The sequence below is a fragment of the Podarcis erhardii genome, assembly GCF_964252035.2.
Source record: "Podarcis erhardii genome assembly, chromosome: 4".
Taxonomy (NCBI): Eukaryota; Metazoa; Chordata; class Lepidosauria; order Squamata; family Lacertidae; genus Podarcis; species Podarcis erhardii.
Window position 1 is genome coordinate 60,955,138 of NC_138508.1, and position 25,273 is coordinate 60,980,410.

Below are 25,273 nucleotides of genomic sequence, written 5' to 3' on the forward strand. Positions count from 1 at the left end.
GCCTGTTCCTAGAAGTTATCAGGAGATGCCCTGTTTTGTGTTAATCAGGTAAAAGCACTGTGTGGTGCCCTGTCCTGGAAGATTTCTTTGGTCTCTTACCCAATGAAAATCAGTGTCAAGCTGATTTTTTTGTTTGTTGTAGTTGGATGTTTGCTGAATCAGCAGGAGGTTTGAATGTCAAATTCTTGGGTCTCCTTTTTCTCCTGGTGATCTGAATATGCATTGTAATATCTGCCAACTTGGTGTTATTTTTATTCATACTTTTGTTTTATATCTGTTTTATCATTGTTTATGGTTTGTGAGCAGCCTTTAGTGCCTCATACAGAGGGAGAAAAGTGTTGTTTTAAAACCAAGTGTTTCCAATAAGTAAGAAACAGGCAATTTAGAGAACACTCCGCTCTCAAGAGGCTTACAATCTAAAAGCCAACTGGGGAAATGGAGAGAGGGAGAGATGAAGGTCTGCAGATTTCATTACATGAACTTAAAGATCGGTTAATTGGGAATTAGGATCAAGTGGACAAGGCATGCTGAAAAAATGAGTTTTGAGGAATGATTTTAAGGAAGATAGGTGTCACCGTTGACGCAATTGTCAATGCATGTACAATGCATTTTCTTTCCCGAAAACCCAGCATTTTGCTCCTACAGTGGCTGACCAGATATGTCTGGGAAGCCCACGCGGAGGTCACTTTGCCTCTCTTACTCCCCACTGACTGGAACTGAGGCAACTTCTATGTCCTTGTTGAGAAAACCAAACTGGCCTAAATCCTAGGCAGTGTTCTCCGTCCCTGCATCGGAGTAGTAAGAGTTGCTAAAGGCTCCGCTCCCCGTGAGTGGCGGCAGGATACCGCTTTACTTGTGTCGGCCTAGGGGTAACGCTGGAAGAAGTCCCGCCACACACCAAAAGCTCCTTGGCGGCGGGCATGTCTGGGAAGGCCTCAAGCGTTTCAGAGGCAGGAGGGGAGCCCGCAGTCTGGCGCGCGAGACCATCGTGGCCTGGATTACAAGTAGGGCTGACGCAGGGAGGGGGAAACCCAAGGCGGGCTCGCCGAAAAGGCGGCCTTGAGCAAAGCAGCAGGCGGCTGGGCGTGCTTGACCCTTTCCAAGCTCCTGCTTCTCCCCCATCATAAATGAACTGATTCTGCAAACGGCCCGTGGAGGGAAAATACATTTCGAAACCGCAATGGGTGAAATTAATTTTTTTTTAAACTGGCGGAATCCCAGTTAAAAAAATTCCAGCGTTGATTCGGGAGCGTTGCAGCTAGGAAGGCGCCCCTCGGGGCCACCTCAGCCTCCCTCGGCGCGGCTTTGCAGCTGAGCTCGGCGTCCTGTGGGGAGAGGAGGAGGAGGAGGCGGGAGGCTGCGGTGAAGTTTCAGCGGGAAGAGGCTGCGGAGGGAGGAGCTTGCGAGGGGAGCCCCTCTGCCTGCTCGCCGCCCCTCCCCGAGCCGCCCGCTTGCTCCCGGCTCTCGCGTCGGCCGGCAGCCTCGCAGGGGGAGCCGAAGGGGCGCCAGGGCGAGGGCAACATGCGCAGCCCCTCCGTCTGCTGGGCTGCTCTCCTGCTGGCGGTGGGCGCGCGCTTCAGCCTCGCGTACCAAGGTAAGGGGGCTCAGGAGAGGGGGCGGAAACCGAGGAGGGGGGCGGCGGCGGCGGGGATGCCTTCGGGACCGCGCGGGGAAGGCGGCGCCCGCCTCCGAGTCGGCGCAAGGCGCCTTCGAGGAAAGAGACGCCGCTGCTTAGTCTTCGGCTGCAGCAACCTGGCCGAAAGTTACGCCCAAGGTGGGAAAGCGGCGGCCCACCCTTGTGAGGGACGCCCCGAAATAAGAATATAGTGTGCTCGTCGTGTAGGTTTGCAATTCTTTTGCATGAGAATTTCCTTTCAGAAACAAAGCTTCTAGTAGTCTTGGGGCGTCAGTTGTTGAAGGCTGCTTGGGAGGGGGGGGGAGACTTTAAAAGCACCCCAGCCGGTGCTAATCTTTCGGGCCAAAGCAGAGGCAACGGCGGTCTCATCCACGTAAGTGTTCCACACAAACCTGATAACTTGTGAACGCACCTAACACCTGTGTGTAATTAAGAGTTGGCTGCAGTCTTATTCTGCGCGTGAATGGACCGAGTTATGGGGTTCGTACGTGTATAGGAATAATGAGTGACTGGCAAACGCTTCAGTTAGCCTTGTCTCCACCACTACAAACAAAGTACTGGCACACAGTTTAAATGTGATGCCTGGCATGGAAATAGTACCAGAGCCCCTTACAGGTGGCATCACATCAAAGTCAAGTTGCTGTGCCTGCCTGAGAAGTGTTCTCACACTGGCATGGCATACTCCCCCATGGACCTGAAGACCCAGTTTAGACTTTTCCTGCTCACATGGATCATCTGCAGTACATATTTTTAAAAGATTGTCTGATGTCATGTACAGTTGGTTATAGTGTGGTACTGATAACACCAAGGTTGCCGGTTCAATCCTGGTAAGGGACAGCTGCATATTCCTGCAATGCATGGGGTTGGGATACATTGAGCCTCGGGGTCCCTTGCAACTGTGATTCTATGATATTAGCCAGGTCATACCAAAAACTGAATCCTGTGTGTGGTAGTGAATGCACGCAACAAGCTCACCATGGTTTGAGTGCCAAAATTTAGCTGTTTTCTGTGGCTCTGTGAATAAAACCTGATCATTAGCCTTTAGTCAGGATAGTTTCAGCTTGCTGATCCTGCCTGCTAAAGGCAGGGTCCTTTAGGCTAGATGTTCTTGTCTGGTTTGTTAACTGGATTATAGGCTATGTTCAAATCCCTGTCAAGTGACCGCCTCCCTGTGTGGCCCAGGGAAAGTCTTCAGCCTCAGTTCTGTAAAATGGGAATTCTACTGATTTACCTCACAGGGCAAAACTAAACTATATATTTTTAAAAGCAAAACATCAAAGAAAACCATAAGCATTGATGCAAGAAGGAGCAAGATAAAACTATAAAATGCTTTTCTTGTTAAAAGTGCTAATTAGAGTCTATTAGGTCCTTTGATCATGATGGGTTTTGGGTACGCAATGTACTATATTTGGCTTTCTACTACCCAAGGGGGCTTCTGCTTGTGTTTAAATGTATGTTGGTTGTTGACATAGGACTATGCTGAATAAATCTGGTACAGAGTTGCACACTTGCCATTTCATAGCTCCTTAATCTGAATCTCATGAACAAGTTAGTTTGCTGTCATCTCTCTTTCTGGAATAGTTTATAAGAGCAGATGATGCATATGTACTGTATGAGGAGGACCCTAGCATTTTTCACTAGTGTTGGACACTGTTGAGAATTGGCTGTTTTTAATGGCAATACAGTGCTGGGAGAAGCTGGCAAGATGACACAGGGTCTTCTAATTTCCAGGAGCATAGTATTATGTGTTTTACACATGAATGCAAAATAATAGTTTTACACCCTCCTTTTAATTATGTTGTATTTGTAGATAGGCATTTTTATTGTATGTTCATTAGCCGCTGGGAAAAATGCATTTGTTTTATTTATTTTACGATATAATCTCCATATCAGTGCAGTTTATGAAAAATGTAAAACAGTGGCCAATAAAACAGCATCATATATACACAATAATACAATAGCCCAAAACACCTATGCACAGCAGTTAAGATGCAGTCATGTTTTATCATCCAATTGCTTCCTGCAATAAAAAAGTCTTTATAAGAGCATAACTGGGAAGGAGAGTTCCGCAGCATGGTCACAAAAGACCATATTGTGACCATATTGTGTTCCTTCTTTTCATCAATCAAAAGTTAGATAAAGATGGGATTTGGAGTAATGCTCCCTATGATGTAGGGAAGATTCCATGGGAGAAGATGCTTCTTGAGGTAGTCTGGCCCAGGTTATTTTATGGCTTTCAAGGCTAGAACCAGCACCTTGAATTGCTCCAACAAGCTGAAAGCTAATAAAGTTCTTTAGATACCAGTGCTCTGTGCTTCCATTTGCTTATTCTTGGTGACAAGTGAACTTATGAGTTCTGAACTAAGCTAACTGAAGTTTGCAAACAAGTCTTCAAGGGCAGCATCAAACAGAGCACCTTCCATAGGGTGGCAATCTCCATGTATAGCTCACCATTCTGTAGCACTGGCCTCGGCTGGCATATCAAACTGAGGGAGTGAAAAGCACTGTTGCCTTTGGTTCCAGGAGGAAAAGCCAGGTTGAGGAGTACGTTCAACCTGCTCATCTTACAATTCAGAGAAAGTGCAAGTCCATTTAACCATAAAGGGAGCCACAAACTTGCAAACTAATCAGACTCAACTTGATAGCGCTATCTCATCTAGATTGAACTTTGGTTTGCTCACCCTCATCAATTGATGATTGCTAATCCCAGGCAGCCATTTATGACAGGGCTAGGGAACCTGTGGCCCTCCAGATGTTGTTGGGCTCCCAATTCTCATCATCTCTGTTCACTGGCCGTGCTGGCTGAGGTAATGACCAGGTTCCCCATACTTATTCTGTGACTTTTACCACCTCATCTGGTTTTGTCAAAACAGGATAAATAAAGCACAGTGTCATTCACATACTGATGACACTTCCCTCCAAACCTCTTAATGACTTCTTTGAGCAGTTTGATGTGCTTTCCCATTTGGCAAACACATTTACTCTAATTTATTAGCATGGAAATCTGCACACTTCCCCTTTCCGTTTTCAAGACAGAAAGGATATTTGTTCAAGGTAAAGCCATGGGTTTGGGGTTTTTTTTAATTCTGAGACTGGTTTGAAATATCTGCTTCTGAGGATGATTTTAAATGAATAAGAGCATTATTTGTCATTTTCCAAAAAGTTGCTAATTTTTCCTGCCACCACTTAGGTTTTGCCTTAAGTTCATTTGTGGGATTTTGTCAATTACTGTTTTTATGCATAAAGGTAAAGGTACCCCTGACCGTTAGGTCCAGTTGCAGACGACTCTGGGGTTACGGCACTTATCTCACTCTATAAGCCGAGGGAGCCGGCGTTTGTCCTCAAGCAGTTTCCGGGTCATGTGGCCAGCATAACTAAGCCGCTTCTGGTGAAACCAGAGCAGCACACAGAAACTCCGTTTACCTTCGCACCAGAGCGGTACCTATTTATCTACTTGCACTTGATTTGATTTTGAACTGCTAGGTGGGCAGGAGCTGGGACCGAGCAACGAGAGCTCACCCCGTTGCGGGGATTCGAACCGCCGACCTTCTGATCAGCAAGCCCTAGGCTCTGTGGTTTAAACCATAGTGTCTGCTAAATTGCCTTGTGTAGGGGCACTTGAGCACGCATTGGGTGATTAGAACAAAATCTTCTTGTGGTGGGAAAAGAGTGACAATGTGACTCCATTCTCCAGGGACCACTGTCATTTTACTGATATTTACTTTACTTCCAAATCCAAGAGTTCCAAATGCTTTAAAAAGCAACCCAATGCCAAATGTGTGTGAGATTGTGCAATTTTGAAGTTAAGTGCATGCAACCCCCCCCCCCTTTAAAAAGTTGTTGAGCATGCTTAACGGATGAGCATTGCATCATTTGGGCCTTCAAGCATTGCATGAGCATTGCATCATTTGGGCCTTTGCATAAATAACAGTTGTCCACTGGGGGTCATAAAGTTAGTGAATTGTGTTTGTAATCAAGGTTTGAATTTATTTTTGTTGGTGCAATTCAGCTAACATTGCCAATGCAAAAATGCTGGAAGACAGATTTGCACTGTTTCATAACTGAACCTATTTATTTATTTAAATTTATGTTCCATCCCTTCCAGAGATCTAAACACAATAGTATTTGATACAATGATTGTTAACCTAACATTCAATAAAGTTCTGTCTGACTAAATTGTATTTACTTATAACTGACAGATCACTGTACTGTATACAAATGGATACTTTTTTGCTACATTAAGTTGCTGTCTTCAGAGTTTGGCTTTCTGGATAAGGTTATTGAAAAAAATCCAGAAGAAACACTAGAACTCTGTTGCCGTTGGCTGTTCCCTAGTATCATTAAGGTCCACTTTTTGCAGTCTAAAAAGCTGTTATTCTGGTGTTCAAACTACCTTCTCCAAACTTCAAAATGTTGGGACCAGCAATGGAATAGAAACAATTGCCTTCTCTGGCCAAGGGCAGTTCACCTTGGCAATATTGCAGCTGCCCTGTTCCATATATTAAAAGTGCACTCCTTTTCTGTTCTCCAAAAAGCAGCTCAGGCATTCTTTCCATATTGCTGTGCTATCATTCATCTACTCACTTAGGAGTAATTGCTAATTGTCTTGAACAAACAGATGTGACAAGTCGTATCTCTGAGAAACAGTGAAGCATACATAGTGTTTTGTGCGATTATTGAGCTAATTTGGTCAATCAAGAAAACCACTGTTTCTGAGAATTGGTATAGCTCCTGCATAGTGTCAACTAGCTTGTGATTTGTGGGAGTTGGACTTGTGTGTGTGCGTGTGTGTCCACTAACCTAAATCTGAGGTCGGCTTCAGCTGAGCCTTCAACTCTTTCCCCTATCCCATGCCTCATCTGAAGGCTTTGTTTTCTACAGGGGTAGGGGGCTTGACTTTTTAGTGTGTCATTGCTCATTTAGAAGTAACTTATCGTATACACGCTTATTGAACTTAGGGGAAGTTTTGAATAGGCACTCTGTTAACTCGATGTACATTGCCAATGCAACTGTTGTTGCTGCATGTCTTTCTTAAGCTAAAGTGGAAAAAGCTTGTTGGGGATCACTACAGAAATAGGTCCAGGCCCCAAAGAGCATATGGTGGGAAAAAGGAGTTCCCTTTCTTGTGTCATGTAAGATTAGTGCTGTTGATGGTGAGATTGCTGTACAATTTATGCCATGAGGCGGAATGTGATGCTAAATTTGCTTCAGTTCCTCGATTTGAATTGCATCAGCTGAAGTTCACTTCAAATGGCAAAGGACCAAGTTTGCAGAACTCCAACATGTGTTGAACAGCACATGTGTAACTGCCATTGCCAGTCAGCTAGCTCTGTTTTGATCTTGCTGAGTTTTGAAGTTTTTTTGTTCCTTTTATAGTGAAAATCACACACATGGTTCACATAACTGGAATTCTCAAATTACTGTGTGCTCAATCTTTTGTACCATCAGTGAGCTTGGGTTTTTGTTGGATATGCCTTTTTAAAGTTGGAAGTGGTCCTATGTCAGAAAATACTACATCTGAGCCCAATTCCTATAAATTCTACTGGTCCCATATTAACCTTCAAATTATCCTCAAATACTCTACAAGGATACTTGTTGCTACTTAGGCAAACATTAGTAATACATTTGTTGCTCTTTGGGTGATCTTTTGTTGTTTTTGTTTACTAGAAAATTTCTAAAACTTGAAATGTTGGTACTTTCAGTAGTCCGTTTATGTAGTTTAAATAAATAATGACTCATAGTGACGGTCTATGCATTTTGGGGATGAAAGCTCCATACCCATTTACCTGTGAGCAATCTCAATTGAACTGAGTGAGATTTGCTTCTGAGTAAACATGTATATAGCACTGTCAGGCCTGTTAAATATCAGCATATTCAAAACCTTCCAGTTGCCCAAATAGCTGCTTAGAAAATGACACTGCTGCCAAATTAGGTCAAATTTATGGTGACCTTATATTCTGTTTTGATAACCATGACCAACTCTGGGATTTCATGTTTCTCATGTGTGAACACACCTTTTCCCACCTTAACAGCTTGGTTACTAAGACCAATACCTTATAAGTGGAATGGTTTACAAAGATTCACTATGAAATTTAGTATGAAATTTAGTATTCAAAGCTTGCTTTGCAATAGAAATGGTTTATGTGAATTTGTTAGCCATCGTTTAGAAGTTTGAGGGTTTTTTTGTTTTTAAGGGATGATGAAATTATTTTATTCAACCAGAATGCATAACTGCGTTCTAGTTTAGGAAGAAGGTATGTCTTCTTTATAGGAAAGTACGTTAGGGAGGAAGAACAATGCTTATTTAACTCCTCTCTCGGGCTCATTTTGGGGGTTAATTACTGGAAAGAACCACTGAAACACACAACTTCAGAACAACATTGCAGTTCTATATACTGTTTTATGTATTTTTCCACACTTCATCAGTTGTACTGAGGGATTTACTGAAAAGCCTGGCAAAACTTTGGCCAGTGTGGTATGGCAGAGCATGAGTTACTGTTAGTCAGCCTGTCTCTTCTCTCACTTACCACAAAGGTTTACCCTCCTGGGAACTGTGGTTCAGGCTGGCAGTTCTGAGATGCAATTTGTCCATCTTTTTGCCACTGACTTTCCAATTCTGATGAGAAATTGTCTTCTGTGTCAGAACTAGGTTCAAAATATAAGACTTCTTTGGAAATAAGACACTAGGCTCTGAGCTCCAAATTATGTTGCAGAGAGAGAGAGAGAGTTGACTTTTCAAAATGTATTTTAGGAGTGCTTTACACTTTTCCTTCACAGATATCTGAAGTAGTGTGGTGGTTAAGACTGTGAGGGGACCAAGGACATCCTCTTTTTAAGGCTCACGTAAGCTATGATGCAAACAAGAAAATGTTCACACAGCTTAGTCAAACTATGGAACTGATTACTCCAGGAGGCAGTGATGGCCACCAACTAGGATGGCTTCAAAAGAAGATGAGACAAATTCATGGAGGAGAGGGCAATCAATGGCTACAAGCCATGTTGGCTGTGCTCTGCCTCTACAGTTGGAGGCGGTAGTACTTCCAAATAACAATTGCTACAAACCACAGGAGGGGTGATTCTTCTTGTGCTCATGTTCTGCCCCCTAGTTTCCCGCAGGCATCTTGCTAGCCACTGTGAGAACAGTATGATGAGTCCTTTGGCCCGATCCTGCAGGCTGTTTTTATATTCCTAAGTCCCGTGCCACTTTAAAGCTAACCGTTTTATTATGGTGTGAGCTATGGACTAGAATCCATCAGATGGTATGAAGCGGTCTTCTAAATAGCAGGTATCTATGTAGATGAGTATAAAGGGGGAAATACACAGAATAAGATGAGAGGGGAAATGAAATACAAAAAAGGACAGACTGACAATTATAGTAAAGGTTAAATAATTGTGCTGTTATGCATGCCCACTGCTGAGCAATTATATATAGACCTTGGGCCAAGCTATTAGCTTATTCTTAGGTAGCACCAGGTTGGGTGTTTAGTTGTTTAGTCGTGTCCGACTCTTCGTGACCCCATGGACCAGAGCACGCCAGGCACTTCTGTCTTCTACTGCCTCCTGCAGTTTGGTCAAACTCATGCTGGTAGCTTCAAGAACACTATCCAACCATCTAGACCTCTGTCGTCCCCTTCTCCTTGTGCCCTCCATCTTCCCCAGCATCAGGGTCTTTTCCAGGGAGTCTTCTCTTCTCATGAGGTGGCCAAAGTATTGGAGGCTCAGCTTCAGGATCTGTCCTTCCAGTGAGCAATCAGGGCTGATTTCCTTAAGAATGGATAGGTTTGATCTTCTTGCAGTCCATGGGACTCTCAAGAGTCTCCTCCAGCACCATAATTCAAAAGCATCAATTCTTCGGTGATCAGCCTTCTTTATGGTCCAGCTTTCACTTCCATACATCACTACTGGGAAAACCATAGCTTTTACTATATGGACCTTTGTTGGTAAGTTGATGTCTCTACTTTTTAAGATGCTGTCTAGGATTGTCATTGCTTTTCTCCCAAAAAGCAGGTGTCTTTTAATTTTGTGGCTGCTGTCACCATCTGCAGTGATCATGGAGCCCAAGAAAGTAAAATCTCTCACTGCCACCATTTCTTCCCCTTCTATTTGCCAGGAGGTGATGGGGCCAGTGGCCATAATCTTCGTTTTTTTGATGTTGAGTTTCAGACCATATTTTCCGCTCTCCACTTTCACCCTCAATAAAAGGTTAGGTTAGAGTACCAGGTTAGGTAGTACTAGGTTAATGGTTTAAAATGCTTATAGCTAGAAGTTATTTCCACTACAGCTCCCGCCATATATACTTTTGCCACCTCTCTTGCATCTTATTGGGCTTTTTCTTTCTACTCTGCGCCTTTCCCAAAGCCCTTGACTGAGTTCTTGAAGATCTCCTCCTTGTAGCCTTCCTGACTTGGGACATTTGGCAGCATTTGCTTTCTCCAAGCCTCTTGTGTTCCACTGCATAATATATGCAGTTAGATTACAACCCGCATTTTCCACATATGCAGGCTTTTGTGCTCAGTACAGGACTGGGTGGTGTCCAAAATGTAGTATTTTCTTGTTGGTTGTGTTTCAGTTGAAGCATTTGGCACCATAGTCACGACTTTGGAATTCTTTTAGAAAAATGGAAAAGAAGCATAAAAGCTTCGTAAACAAAATAAAAATGAATTATTATCAGATAACTTTTGCCATCTTGCTTGCTGTATGTAATGGCTGTGTTTACATGCCATGTTAAACCATAATGCTTAACAAATGAATGTCACGGCCCCAGACCAGATCTCAGAGGCAGAGTTCTATGGCAGCTGCACCTCTAAAATAAAGGTAGTGCACCCCATGTGGGTCTGGGCACCAAATCTTCCTCTGAAGAGACACCTCTGCCACCAGAGTCTCATGGCTGGTCTACAGAGTCCTCACAGGTCAAGAGAGCCCTGAGAAGATATCCCCACAGTTGGAAGCCCCTTTGTGGCAAAGGAGCCAATGGCTACATCAGAAGGCACCAGCTCTTTCACTAGCCAGGAGGCAGCACTCAGTGATTACTCAGACAGTATCTCCAGGACCTAGCTGAGATAACTTAGATGGCTAAAGGGGCAAATGTGTCTTTGCCTTTGCATCCCATTAACTTTTGACCTCTCCTTGCTTGGGCCACTGCTGCTCCTTGGTGATCATGTTGCTGAACAGTCCCTGCTTTGCTCCTTCTGCTCTCCTGGCCACGCTGTGCTATAAGGGCAGCAAACTACAAGCACTGGCTTGTTATGTTCTGAACTGCTTGTTTGTTGCTCCCAAGCTAAACATAAGTGTTCTAATAATAGAATAATAGAGTTCAAAGGGACCCTGAGAGTCATTTAGTTCAACCCCCTGCAAAGCAAAAATCTCAACTATAAAGCTTCCATGACAGATGGCCAGACAACCTCTGCTTAAAAACCTCCATGGAAGGATATCAAGGGCTTCCATTCCACTATTGAACAGCTCTTATTATCATAAAGTTCTTCCTGGTGTTTAGTCAGAATCTCCTTTATTGTAACTTGAATCCATTGGGTTCTAGTCTCAGGCACAGGAGAAAAGAAGCTTGCTCCATCTTCCATGTGACAGGTCTTCAGAAGTACCGTTACAAATTGCCTCAAAGCAGGTACATTTTTAATACCATTTTTTCATTTGAAAGTATATAAAAAACCAGCAATGTATTGTTGCATGATGCATTATAGTACATCAAGGCTTTGAATGGGGGATGGTGAAAAATAATGAAAAGCAGATATCCATGAAAACAGCTGAATATGAATTGCCACTCTTTGGTAAAGCAGAAATATCAGTGAAGGGGACATGGAATGTTTTGTACATCTAATATTAATTGTTTCTTCTGTTCCTAATCTTCTAAAGATGTATTTTGAAATAGCCTGACTTCAAATGCTGCATAAATGGATTGCTGTTCCAAATGTTTCATTGAATAAATGGCTAATTCTGAACAATGCACATTTTCCATTTGCATTCTCAAAAACAGATTTTCAGCCTACTGTGTGCCAGATTGTTAAAAATAGATTTGGAATAATTTCTCATGGAGAAATAATGACAAAGTCTAGCATATGATTTGGGAGATTTCTTTGAGAGCCATAATAAATACTATTGGCTTAATTTCACCCTTTTGTTGGCAGTAGCACACCTGTAGCTGGGTCGTATTCCTTCTAGCCCCATGGTCCGTCCATAAACTGCTATATTTTTACAACACTGAAACATAAAATAAGGAAGGCTCTTTCCAAAGTTTTGTATCTTTGCTTCATAGTTCTTCACAAAGTTCATTGTACAGCATGGCAGGTAGTGCTCAAAACATTAGAGTCTTGTGCTTCTTCAGTGGGACTCATGGCTATCTAGGAGTTGGCAAAGCTGATGACTTCCTAGGGACTCTTTTCCTAGTCACAGAGGAGGAATATATTCTGCAGGTGGTCAGTACAATCTGCACAGGGGCAGGAATAAGCTAGTGTTTAGTTCTCTGGAGCTCCCTAAGAATGAACAAATTGTCTTGGCCCAAGGTCTATGTATAATTGCCCCATAGTGGGCATGCACAATAGTAGCAGACACTCTGTGTTGCATAGCTCTAGCATCTTATTACAGTCATACCTCGGGATAAAGACGCTTCAGGTTGTGCGCTTTCGGGTTGCGCTCCACAGTGACCCGGAAGTAACGGAGCGCGTTACTTCTGGGTTTCGCCGCTTGTGCATGTGCTGACGGTCAAAATGATGTCACGTGCATGCATGGAAGCGGCAAAATGCGACCTGCGCATGTGCAAACGTGCTGTTGCGTCTTACGTTCTGTTTGGGATGTGAACGGGGCTCCAGAACGAATCCCGTTCGCATTCCAAGGTGCCACTGTATTGGCGTGTGCATGTTTCTGAACAGTGAAGTTCCATCTACAACTTGTGTGGCTAAAATGGAGCTTGCCTCCATTATTCCTGTTCCTAAAGTAACAGCTTCTCATATTCGTACATGCTACATGCCAAGATTTTGTACATAGTTCAAGCAGATTTGTAGACCCTTATCCCAATGATGCAATTTTATTAACTTGCAGTGACCTGGACACAATGATGGGCTGAATGAATCCATTAAGTCCATTGATTTCAGTGGGTCTACTCTGAATGACTGACACTGGATATATCCCATTGTCTATTTGTAATCAACATTTCCCATGAAACCTGATAAGAATGGTGGTTTCCTGTAACTGAAAATGATATCCTCCTGGGATATTGATCACTCATTCCTCCCACCCCAAACTATTTTGAGGTAATTAATTGCCTGTTATTCTGTTCTGCACTACAATTGCAGCTTAATTTTGTCAGCTTGAGAGGTGTATTCCATCTGTAGGATTTCTCTTGAAAACAGGTTGAAGCATGTAATTTCAAAAACAGTGGGATCTTTCTGAAAAACACCCTGACAGAGCAAACTAAATTATTTGCAGCCCCCAAGAATTTGCATCACATAGAACTAACACTCTTCTGTGCTTTTAATAACTGCACCTGCATGGACTGGAGCGTGGTGAAATTTATGGTGCATGCATGGCTTAGGGGCTGACAGTTTAGGGGTGGGAATCTTGTTGCCCTCCAGATGTCGTTAGACTCCTGTTCCCTGCCACCATAGCTGTTTTTCCAGGGATGATGGGAGTTGTAGTCTAACAACATCTGAAGGGGCCACAAATTAATCTCTGGCTTAATCCTGTGCATGGCTACTCAAAAGTAAGCCCACTTTGAGTTCAGTGGAGTTTACTTTCTGGTAAGCAAGTATAGAATTGCAGCCTTAGTGCTCCATAGAAGTTAGCAAAAAGTTCCATTAAAAATTAATATGGGGTTTTAAATGTTCTTGGCATTTTCTGAAAATAACCACTGAAAGAGCTAACTCTTCAAATATTGCCCACCAGTCTGCTGCTTTTACATGAGGCATCTTTGGGGAGCACTCAGTCTAATTCTCTGAAAAATTGTTTGAAAGAATACATTTTGTTGACACTTTTCTTGAGCTGAACATTGAGACCAGAACCCCAGAATTCTGCCAAATCGCGCACAACAAAGCATGAAAAGCATTCCTTTAGTAACATCTTCAAAGCCGTTAGAGACTGCTATTTAAATCTTACATAGCTCAGCAGTGCTTTAAAATTCTACTAATTTTAGTGTTTTCTACCGTGGAGCTGTTGACATGCCAACATGTCTGCCGACATCAGCAGTTTTAAAGAAAGTAACAAGAGTAGAATACTAGGAAAACTGTACTAGCAAAAGTGGGGGTGGGGTGGTAAAGGAAATTGATTATGTTCATGAGGAAGATCAAGCCCACTATAATAGTCTGTCTTTGGCACAATGATGCGGGTTATGACCCCTTAAAAAAATAAAGGAATATTGTATTCTGAAGTGTCAGAATTTTCTGCACAATTATACAGTTGTTAACTCATGTGTTGCATATGATAACAGAATCCTTCTTTAAGCTACAATTTGCTTGTAACATAAATGCTATTTTGCGGCATTCAAACTATATTGTGGCTATTATTTTGAAAACGTGATTCCTCATCCCTTCAAACACACAGAGGTGTCAATTGCAGTTATGAGTGCTCTTCGAAATGTGATTACTTGAGTACTGTGAGCCTGTGATTTCACTGGTGGTGAGTGATATTTCCCATCTTTGCGTGCTTGTACCAGTCTGTGAACTTTTTCATAATCACTTTTAATAGTAGTAGTAGTAGTAGTAGTAGTAGTAGTAGTAGTAATAAGAAGAAGAAGTAGTATGTCCTAGGGCCATAGATGTTAAAAAACCCACATAACCACAATGCTCTAGTGAATGATGTGTGGATGATAAAAAGAAGGGCTGCACAGCCAATCACAGACTTAATTATAATAATCCCAGTTTGTTTGAATTTTACTCTTCTGCAGGGGACCCGTTATATCTATTCTATTAAAATACAAAATAAAAGAGGAGACGAATGTTTAATGAGACTTATAAATCTTTGAGGTGCTATATGGTCATCTGTTTATTTTATTCATACCTCATTCAGCATTTCCTTAGATAGGATTATTGTACCTTACTGTGTATTGCATATTCTGCTTGTGATTAATAAAGTATCTGTGCAGTTCCTCATTTTCTCTCTAGGATTAGCTTATATATTTTGGGTGGATGGATTCCTTTGTGTAAAGTAGCTGGTTCTAAACACACTGCTGCATACAATAATCCCCACAAGCTGACTTGCCAAAGGGATGAGTTGGTGTTATTAGCCCATCCACTCCTGTCAAACAGGTGCCTGGCTCTGTTGAAGGTGATTGTGCCAGTCATCTGTTCCATGAGTTGTATGGAGTGACCCAGTTCCATCAAGGGTCTCCATTATTGTCTCGCCTGGTGCATATGGAAGGATTTCATTTTATTTTTACCCCAGTGCATCACTCTGCTTGGACATACAGGGACGAATCCTAAAAGGATTGCACGCAGTTGCCGAATAAAAGTGAAATATATGCCTCTGTACTCTTGTGTTGAAAGTTTATTTTATTTCAATTAACAAAAATATAACAATGTCTGGTAGAATGTCATGATGCTCCAGATCCACTCAGGTAAGCCTTTTTTTTTTTTCTTTTTTTAAATAGTCTTTATGTTCAGTAGTTAAATAAAATGCTATTTTGACTGGCCAGAATAGCATTAAGGTAAAATGGATGTAATGGCATTTTAGCTGCATTGGCTGTGCTGAATAGCTCAGTCACACATGTATCTGGAATGGTAGTTACATCTGTATTCTGCCTCTGCAGCTGTTTGCTAGGATGGCTGATGCATCCACTTGCATCTTTTGAACCATCTTATAGTGAAATATCTCTTGAGACTTGCGTAAGATCTTAATTTGTGATGGAAGTTCCCTGCAAGATGAATTGTAGCCTTCCTTGACCCAATATATATTGGGAAACAATTAGACTCCATTCGGTTTTAAAATGTATATCTTTATCCATTTCACTATAAACTGATTTTGCTGCAAGTCTAATAAACATGAAAGCTTACACAGTTTAACTTGCTCTAGGATGTTTGTTACATCCTAATTCTGCCTTCGCTCATCTCTGCAAGAGCTTTCCTTACGCTTTTCAATGTTGTTTCCTTGCTTGCTGCAGTTTTTCTTTTTTATTGTAGGATCGGGATACTCACCGCTAGAAGATGATGAAGACGTGTATGCACACAATAGATATAAAGGTGAATGCTTTGCTTATATACTAATGAGGATCACCCATTGCCAAGAAAGCTTTTTTATCCTTTTTCTGCTTGGAGCATGAAGCCTTAGGGTATGTCTGTGCCAGCCAGATTTTTTTGCACGATTTATTTATTCTGTGAATAGCTGTGAATGCCCTATCATAATTTGAACTCCAGTGCTACATTGCTGTGGTTTTGTTTGTTTCAAATCCATGAAAATATGTGTATTTACATCATTAATAACCTTATGTAAAATATTCAAACTGGTTTGAATATTTTGCACCCCCAAAATAATGATTGTGCACAAGTCATGTATGATGTTCCTCACTTTCAGATAATCTTTACTCTCCCATCTTACTCATGCCTGCTTATTTAGCAATCTTACAGATTATTCTCAAGTTCATTGTCCCTGGTTCTGATTTTGTAGAGCAATGCATAAGATGAGTCTGACATGTAGGTGCAAAAATCTGGCAACCCTTCTTCCAAAGGAAAGAAATGGAGGTTTGGGGGGGGGGAGACCCACAGTTACTGTCAATGCAGTATAAACCACATGGCTTACAAGTTGGATATATGGAGAGAGGTAGGAATGTTAAGCTGCCATGGAGATGTGCTGACATAGTCACAGCCTTGGAATTGCCAGACTTGATGTGTGTTTGAATTTTCTGTACTTGTTGCTGTTGAACTGCAGAGGATGGTAGAAGCACTACTCTTTTTTGCCCCCCAAGGAAAAGTTTTTAATTATCTGACATCAGGTTTTGGAGATCAAGCAGATAGTTCATGTTAATTAAAAATAAGCTGCTTTCTTTCATGCACCGTATCATCAAAATTAAGTTGTCTGTGATCTCTACCTGTTTGATGATACTTTACTGAGTTTTTTCCATAGCTTTTCTATAGTATCAGTTCCTCTCCCCTCCTCCCCGCAAAAGTATGCTAATTATGAACCAGGCAATCCTACGAATTCACAGCTAATCTCATAACCTTTATTAAGAGGATAGGGTTTGCAACCTTTCTAAACAAATCAATTGCTGGTGACACCTGAAAGTAAAATGGGTTGTTTTCATTTAGCAAGCTTGCAAAAGCCCTACCTACCATTCTGCTCCAATGCATATTTTTGGATAGAGCAATAACTTTTTTTATATACAATGGCATACTTAGATATTATTTGGAATGAAGCAGCCTTCTTATGGCTGAGTGCTTCTCCGACATTGATTATGTTTCATACATTTGTAATTACCCATGTTGAAGGGAAGTAATTGGAGAGCTAGTGAGTTTCTGTGTGTTTACTTTTGTGTAAAGGGTAAAGGTAAAGGGACCCCTGACCATTAGGTCCGGTCGCGGACAACTCTGGGGTTGCGGCGCTCATCTTGCTTTACTGGCCGAGGGAGCCGGCATACAGCTTCCAGGTCATGTGGCCAGCATGACTAAGCCACTTCTGGCGAACCAGAGCAGCACACAGAAATGCCGTTTACCTTCCCGCCAGAGCGGTATCTATTTATCTACTTGCACTTTGACATGCTTTCGAACTGCTAGGTTGGCAGGAGAAGGGACCGAGCAACGGGAGCTCACCCCGTCACAGGGATTCGAACTGCCGACCTTCTGATCGGCAGGCCGTAGGCTCTGTGGTTTAACCCACAGCACCTCCCGCGTACCTTTGTGTACTGCAGCATAAACAGGATTATTCAATCCACACCACTATCTGTCTCAGCACGCCTAACCTTATTTATCCTTAAATCTATTGAATTGCACCTGCGTTTTACTGTCTGAGCTTTGGCTAATAGGGTTACCCATTCTGTGCAATACAGACTCAAAATCTGATGGTGTAATAAAGCTATAGGAGTGCTCAGGGTAGAATGTGAAATCCAAAAGAACAGAAGCTGGTATCATAAAAAGTAGACCTCAGAGCTTAATATTTTGAAAGAATGGCAATTGGAACCTTCGTATAGGTGGTGCGTGTAACTCTGTTCATGACAAAAAACCATCCTAGTAATTGCCACTTGCTTCATAAACAAAACCCACCACATATCCTGTGAGCGGAGCTCACAACTTAATAACACAGTGGACTAGGAGGCAAGCATATTGTTGCATGACATCTCCACAACTAGGGTAAGAAGAATCTTATTTGCAAGATGGGTAGTCTTGTGTAGTAATCCCCAATCCTTGCTGTGTTGTGGGTGGAGGCACTATGGCAGTGGCACCAGAGCAATGGTGTTTGTCATCATGTAGTTCAAAGCTACCAGTTGTACCATAGTAGGAGTGGGAGGCATCTTGCTGTGGCCCAATGATCATAGACTATGTGGAGCTGCCTTTGCAGGTGGCTGAGAGATTTAATTCCAGTATTCAGCTGCTAGGCTGCAGACTGGAATTAGGTGCTGCTCCTGTATTATACCAGAGCTTTGTAGATTGCACTGGCTCAAAGTGTTTCTGAGCTCAGTTTCGAAGTATTAGTTGTTGTTTTTTAAAAAACCCACATATGATGTTGGGACCAAGGTATCTTAAAGGTTCCTTCTGCCTTCTACATTCTGCAGTGGCTTTGAGATTTGTATCTTGGCATAACTCCAAAGTTAGTAAGAATTTCATATGCCTGCATTATGTATTCCTGTAATGCTTTACTCCTTGCCTCCAGTCAGTTGAATATGTCATTTCTGTTTCAATATGCAGTAGAACCTCTATACAAGAGCATATCCAGTGCATTTCAGTTCTCAGAAGTTTCGAAAAAAAGGAGTCTCTGTGCTTGTGTCTATATATGTCAGGAATATATATTCTTTATTGAATAGGCTGCAAATGTCCCTTAATCTGGTACACCCATGCTTGTGTCTATAGTATCCTACCATTGGTATAAACAATGTGGTAAGTATTCTATCATTCCTCTGCAAGTGCAGAAATTTTACAGAGCAAATTCCACTAACCCAAAACTAGAGGCCTGCAGCCCATATTTTGGCTGGTGGGTTTCAATACATAGAATTCAGCACCACTACCCTGCTGCCCTTCTACCACCATGCAGCTGCCCAATCAGCAGACCACGGGATAATTTCCCTCATCCTTTGCCCCCATCCCTAGCACATATTTCCTCCATCACCCATCTCTCTCTTGCATGTGTGCCTTTTCCTGTGACTCATTTTTAAAGGTGACATTGAGCCTTGAAGAAAAAGGCTCATGAGATTCCTTTGCCAGGAGTAGTGTTTAAACTGAATTGCCTAGGCTGAATGTGCGTTGTGAAGCACGTTAATTCATCAGTTTGGATGCTATGTGTAAGTTTTTGTCGCACACCCAGTATTACATTGTAGACCAGCCCCCTCTCTCCAGCGCTGCCCCCCAGCCTTGATCTCCCTTCCTGAGGCATACGCCATAGGCAGGGCCCCACTGCCTCAAGGATAGTGCAATATCTATTCACCACACATCAAACAAGACTTGGCTTAAGAAGCAAGATTCCACTGTTTGGGATAATCATTACTTCTAACTCTTGGACACAGAACTTAAAATCCAGCATTATATTAAAAAAATCATTTTAAGTAAATATACGAGCTATAACGAAACGGAATATAGTTTGGTTTCCTTTTGAGGAGAAAAATTTAACAAAATATCTAATAATTCTAACTGACCACATGGTGGCAGGCTTAATCCGCAAGCAGAAAACTAAGTGGTCAGAGCTCATCCCCCCACTGCACCCGTGCTAGTCATTCCTTTGATTTTTAGTGGCTCAAGATTTGAACAGAAGATATAATTCACATGCCACACATAGAAAGCAACTGCCTTTGGTGCTGTTACTTTGGAGGGAGTCTATAAACACCTTGCAGTCTACCTCTCTGTGTGTAATTTTATGTTCTCTTTTTCTTCCCAGTAAACTCTAGTCCAACACCACCTTTAAACGTGTGGGTTTTATCCAACAATGTGTATGCAGAACTCCATTTAAGCAAGGCAATTTCCTCTCCCCTTCACCACCAGCCCCCCCCCCCCAAATCTGCTCTGAAGGGTTCCCCAACTCTCTGGCACAGATTTTGAAGGTTGCAGGGAGAGGAGAGGAAAGATCCATTGCAGCCTTAGATACAGTCCTTTATTATTGTGCATTTTCTTTTTCCTCTTATAAATGCACGTATGTCTTTCACCAGATACACCATGGTGCTCTCCTATCAAGGTGAAATACGGCTATGCCAGCTGCAGAAGCCCTCGCGGAGGGTATTATAAAAACGTCTTGGGAACGAAATGCGACATTCGTTGTCAGAAAGGCTATGAGCTGCACGGTCCCCAGGAGCTTATGTGTCAGTCAAACAAACGCTGGTCTGGCAAAGTTTTGTGCAAACGTGAGTGGATCATTACTTTGGCTCTCAGTTCAGTTGTTTCTGGCTAATCAACCTATACTAGAGAGGCACATTTTTTTTACACAGCAAAAATATTAACTCTGTTTCTCTATGCACTCTTCTCTCTTATCAATGCTTTTTTTTTTAAGTTGCACATACAGAAGTTGCACAAGGAGGTCACAAAGGACAATCTCCTACGCCAGTGTTAGGGAACCTGTGAGGTCCCAGTGGCGGAGTTTCATGCTCCGGCACTGGGGGGGGGGGCGGAGAGGGGGCGGGGGCGGGGGCAGGGCTCCCAGCGCACGGGGGGGGGGGAGCAGCTGTGATGGCACTCTGGGGATCGCGCTGCTGAGGGCGGTATGCTCCCCCCCCCGCACTCCTCTTTCTCCACCAGTGGGGGGTCCTCCAAATGTTGTAGGACTCCCACTCTCACCAGCCCCACCCACTATAGGGTTGTATAAATGCTAATATGTGAGCTCCTAACAGCCTCACCATCTAGTGTCTTAAAGCAGAATATTTTAAATACTGTTTTTGTAACAATTTCCTTGCCGGGATGGCTAAATAAGACCCAGTTTTACGATATGGAAATACACTTTGCTGCCTTCAACCTCACCATTCCCAGGTTAATCCAAAGCACAATTTGCTCCAAGTGTAAGATAGCAGCAAACAAGGCACACCTTGCTAATGTCCCTTTTGTTGGGATCACTGTCCAATGTAAGGCTATCCACTTGAGTTTTGGCAATTCCCTCTTCCACAGCAGACCCCGGTTGGGGGGGGGGGGAGGAAGAAGCAGGACTGCTCGCTTACTTTACCTTGCCTCATTCTGTGTGTGCTCATGTTTTAAAGGCAATGCAGCCATTTCAAAGAGTAGTAAAGTACCCGCTGCATTCATTACTTTGGCAGAGGCAGAAGGTGTGTTTGCCAGGGGATTATTCCAGTGGTTATTTTCTCTCTCTCATTGGCCCTAATGATGGGGGGTAGAGAGAATAAGCCCACCAGTTCCAGGATTTTTTTGACCTTTCCTGGGATCAACAGCTGTGCTTTGGATCATGCAGATTTAAGGCCTCCACTGACATACCATCAGCTTTGGACTGGAAGATTGTTTCATGTTACATATACATTAACCATGATGAACACATGAGAGATGCTGGGTGAAGTATTGGAAAGTGGCTCCACTAGTAGTGCATTGCTTTGAAAGCTCTCATATTTTATCAGTTAATCAACACTGACATGCATTTGCTGTACTGCTTTTCGGTGAATAGGCATATCTTTGCATATAGTGCAAAGTTTTTTTAAAAAATATTCTCAGTCATTTGGTTTTTGCTGGGTTTTTCCCCCCTCTGTAGAAAAACGTTGCCCAACCCTTTCGATGCCAGGTAACGGAGGATTCAAGTGTTTAGATGGTGCCTATTATAACTCCAGGTGTGAGTATTATTGTTCGCCAGGATACCAATTAAAAGGAGACCGAATAGTACAATGTATGGATAACAAACTTTGGAGTGGACGACCAGCTTCTTGTGTTGGTAAGTGTAGCCTGGGAGGATATGCAGAGATTGCCTACTGTAGCAGCACAACTGCTGCTTCGCATTTATATTGCTGCAGCTAAAACAAGGTTCAGAGCTCAGCCGTGGTCAGGGATGATGGGAGTTGTAGTCCAGCAGCATCTGAAGTGCACAGGTTCCCCAGCCCTGGGTTACAGAGTGTGTGTATAATGAGAGAGGGGTAGTGCATTGTTAGGGCTTGTGGGACCTGGGTTCAAATTCCCAATGAGCCATGAAGCTCACTCCACTGGGTTACTTTTGACCAGCTACTATTTTTTAATCCAGTCTACCTCAAAAGGTTGTTGCAAGGGTAAACAAAGGTGCATAAGAACCACGGGTTGCTACCCCTGAGCTCCTTGGAGGGTGGGATAAAAGTAAACGAATTCTCTTTAAATGGCTTGACAGTGGGTTTGATAGATTATTTTCTCACAAACTTATCAGCCTTGTAGAACTGCAGTGCACACTTTTGCACTCTGAAAGTAAAGATGACACTACCAGATAGGAACCATTGGAGGGACACTCCAATGTCTGTTATCTCCTGCTGATGCTCTTCTGACCTTTGTGAAAATGTTTGTGAAACAGCATTGGAGGCTTTCTAGGATGACTTTGCTGAAATGGTGTCTCACTGTCTTTCATTTATTTTGTTTAATAGTTTCTCCTTATGTGGCTCAAATTAAATTTGTGGGGGTTTTGTTTTGTTTTGTTACATTGCTGCAGATAAGAAATCCCTGTTGAGGAAGTTCCAATTAGTCATGACTTCTCACAGTTCTGCCCTCTCCACTACAAATTAATGGGAAGAGAGGGGCGTGTGTGTGTGCACTTGTCTAGTGATTATCTCTAAGCAGTTAAAATGGCTTAAAACCCTGTGGTCCAGCAAGAAGAGTTCACTGATCCATGAGTGCTTGGAGATGCAGTTCCTATAGTAACCAAAGTCTGGTGTCTTAAGTAGCTGAAATTAATAGTAATACAGGAAAACTATGGTCCTTTGCTATAGGAGACTCATAAACAAATATCAGAAACACTGCATTTTCCAGGAACATTTCCATTCCTTTCATTTAATTTTGAGTATGCACATATTTAGGTAATGGCTTAAGCACCGAGAATTTGGGTCCTTTCACACACAACTGCTTTACCTGCAGAACTGCTTGTTCTCATGTGCATTGCAAGCAGCTTGCACTGACAATTTTGCACCAGCAGCTACTTGTCATTTTGCGTGTCCTTTCTCAGACTTCATTGAGAAGGGCTGCAGTTGTACAATGAACCACCACCTTCTGCTAATAGGAAGTGTACCAGAAGACTCCTTTGTAATGAACAGGGAGCAGCTGCCCTGCGGTGGGAGAGCAATCAAGTGCACTGACTCTTCAATACTGCTTCATGCATTACATTTCTTCTCCTGCCTCTCCCCCCGGCATGTATCATGCTCAAAAACACTATTTTTCTAGAAACAGAGGTGCTGGAACTCACCATGAACGCCTCCCTTTTCTGTTATAATGGCAATGGCACCCACCTGAGATGTGCCGGAACTGAGTTCTGGTGAGTTCCCCAGAAAAGAAACCCTGCTCAAAACATAACGCATCGGGACTCCTGTGTCGTTGGGCCCATATAGTAGGACCCAGCCCTTTGATAAAGAACACCGTCAATAGCCTTACATTGCATTTAGGTGGCAAAATTCATACAAAATGTTTTTAGAGGTGTCTAGGTGAAGTTGCCTCTAAACATGCAAGTAGACCTTTTGCGTTCAGAACTGCTCTCTAGAATAAAGTAGATATTCAATCAATAGAATGCATCAATACACTGAAAAGTAATTTTTTATATGAAGTGTTTTTTTAAAAAAAATATCAGAAAGTTCTGGAGATTAGAGGAATTTTCAGGTGCATAAAAATGGAAGAAAATAACAAGAGGGGGGGAGTGTGAAACCATTTCAGTGCTTTCCTGAGCTTTTAATCTCAAGAAGATATCTTCTTTTTTCCAATAATCTCCATTTGGTGTTATTAATGTTGTGCCAGAGTCAATTTTAAGTGTCCTGATAGCAGTTTGATGATTAACTTGTTGAAAATTATTTCAGCACTGTTTCCATTGCCTGCAGGATATAGCTTAAACCAAGTGCGGCTGTGCTATTACAGTGCGGGATGCACGTTCGCAACCCGCAGCGGCGTGTCTGCGCATGCGCAAAGAGCGATTTAGCGCTTCTGCACATGTGCAACCGCCAAAACCCGGAAGTAACCCATTCCAGTACTTCCAGGTTTTGGCGGTCTGCAACCCAAAAAAACACAACCTGAAGCATCTGTAACCCGAGGTATGACTGTATATCCGTGTGTATATTTTCAGATATGGAGCCGCCTAGAATCCAGTGCCCAAGTGTAAAGGAAAAAACGGCAGAGCCCAATAAACTGACAGCCAGAGTGTTCTGGGAAACCCCAGAGGGAAGGGACACTGCAGATGGCATTTTGACAGAGTGAGTGAAAATGTGTGAACTCACTAATGCATATAAAGGCATGGGTTGGATTTAATACACAGTCACTCCTGGAAATCTGCATGTGCCCACAGAACTTGTATTTCAAGTGTTCCTGGTCTGTTTGCTACAGGCAGAGCAAATCCGGCTGCACAGGTGTTTTCTGATTTAGGGGTTGTGCTTCAAGCAGTAAATCTACAGATAAACCTCCACAGGGACAGTGTTTATTCTTGGTTATATATGTAGCATTCTGTTATATTTGCTGCCAGTGGGGAATTTTGGAAAAGGATATATTGCACTGCTATAATCAGAGCTGCAAACTGAACATTAATCTTCTAAATTGTATTCCCTAAAAGGTCTTGTCTCTGCAACAATAATAATTATTGTTTGTAACATTTTCTTTCTTTTTAGTGTTATTTTGAAAGGACTACCACCAGGATCACATTTTTCAGAGGGAGATCACAAGATCCACTACACTGTGTTTGACAGAGCCGGGAATAAGGGAACATGCAGATTTTATGTTAAAGTTAAAGGTAAGAACATTTGCTGTTGGGTTGGGGGAAGCACGGGCATCAAAGTTAGGTCCTATTTATTTATATCTTACCTGGAGCATGGCTGCTGCTGCTGCTGCTTTTGCAGTTTCTCTGATGGTATTCGGTACATGTGATCTTCCTTAACTAGGTGGGTACAAGATGTAGACAACACCAGAAGGTTGTGGCATCAGTCCATTATACTTCCTGATGTGGGAATATATGTAAAATCATATGCCTCTATTCAATTTTCCTAAGCTACGGATCTGCAAACTTGCCCCCACTTTGTATTTATTTATTTTTAGATGCCAGGTGAAAACTGCTCCCTTTTTGGGGGACAGGCTTTTGGAGGCTGATAGGTGAAATAATTTCTGAGTTTTGATTGTTTTAATCTTTATTATGTGTTATATTTTGTGTTGCCTTAATTAGGTGTAAATCACCCTGTGACAATTTTCGTGAAGGGCATAATGGAAATATCTTAATAAGTACAGTGGTACCTCGGGTTAAGAACTTAATTCGTTCTGGAGGTCTGTTCTTAACTGAGGTACCACTTTAGCTAATGGGGCCTCCTGCTGCTGCCATGCTGCCGGAGCATAATTTCTGTTCTCATCCTGAAGCAAAGTTCTTAACCCAAGGTACTAT

General features: G+C 42.5%; 1 protein-coding gene across 2 annotated transcripts in view; it reads left to right on the forward strand.

Annotated features, from left to right (window-relative positions):
* The first annotated feature begins 1,414 nt into the window (after nt 1–1,414).
* SRPX (sushi repeat containing protein X-linked) overlaps nt 1,415–25,273 on the forward strand; it is a 29,997-nt gene continuing 6,138 nt past the window's right edge. Inside the window, exons 1-6 of one of the 2 annotated variants that reach the window (XM_081858898.1) lie at nt 1,415–1,594; nt 15,757–15,816; nt 19,920–20,111; nt 21,455–21,631; nt 23,978–24,104; nt 24,513–24,634. In XM_081858898.1, coding sequence (XP_081715024.1) covers nt 1,522–1,594; nt 15,757–15,816; nt 19,920–20,111; nt 21,455–21,631; nt 23,978–24,104; nt 24,513–24,634 — 751 coding nt within the window. In that variant the 5' untranslated portion in view covers nt 1,415–1,521. The remainder of the gene's footprint in view (nt 1,595–15,756; nt 15,817–19,919; nt 20,112–21,454; nt 21,632–23,977; nt 24,105–24,512; nt 24,635–25,273) is intronic. The other variant, XM_081858899.1, reaches the window with a different exon arrangement.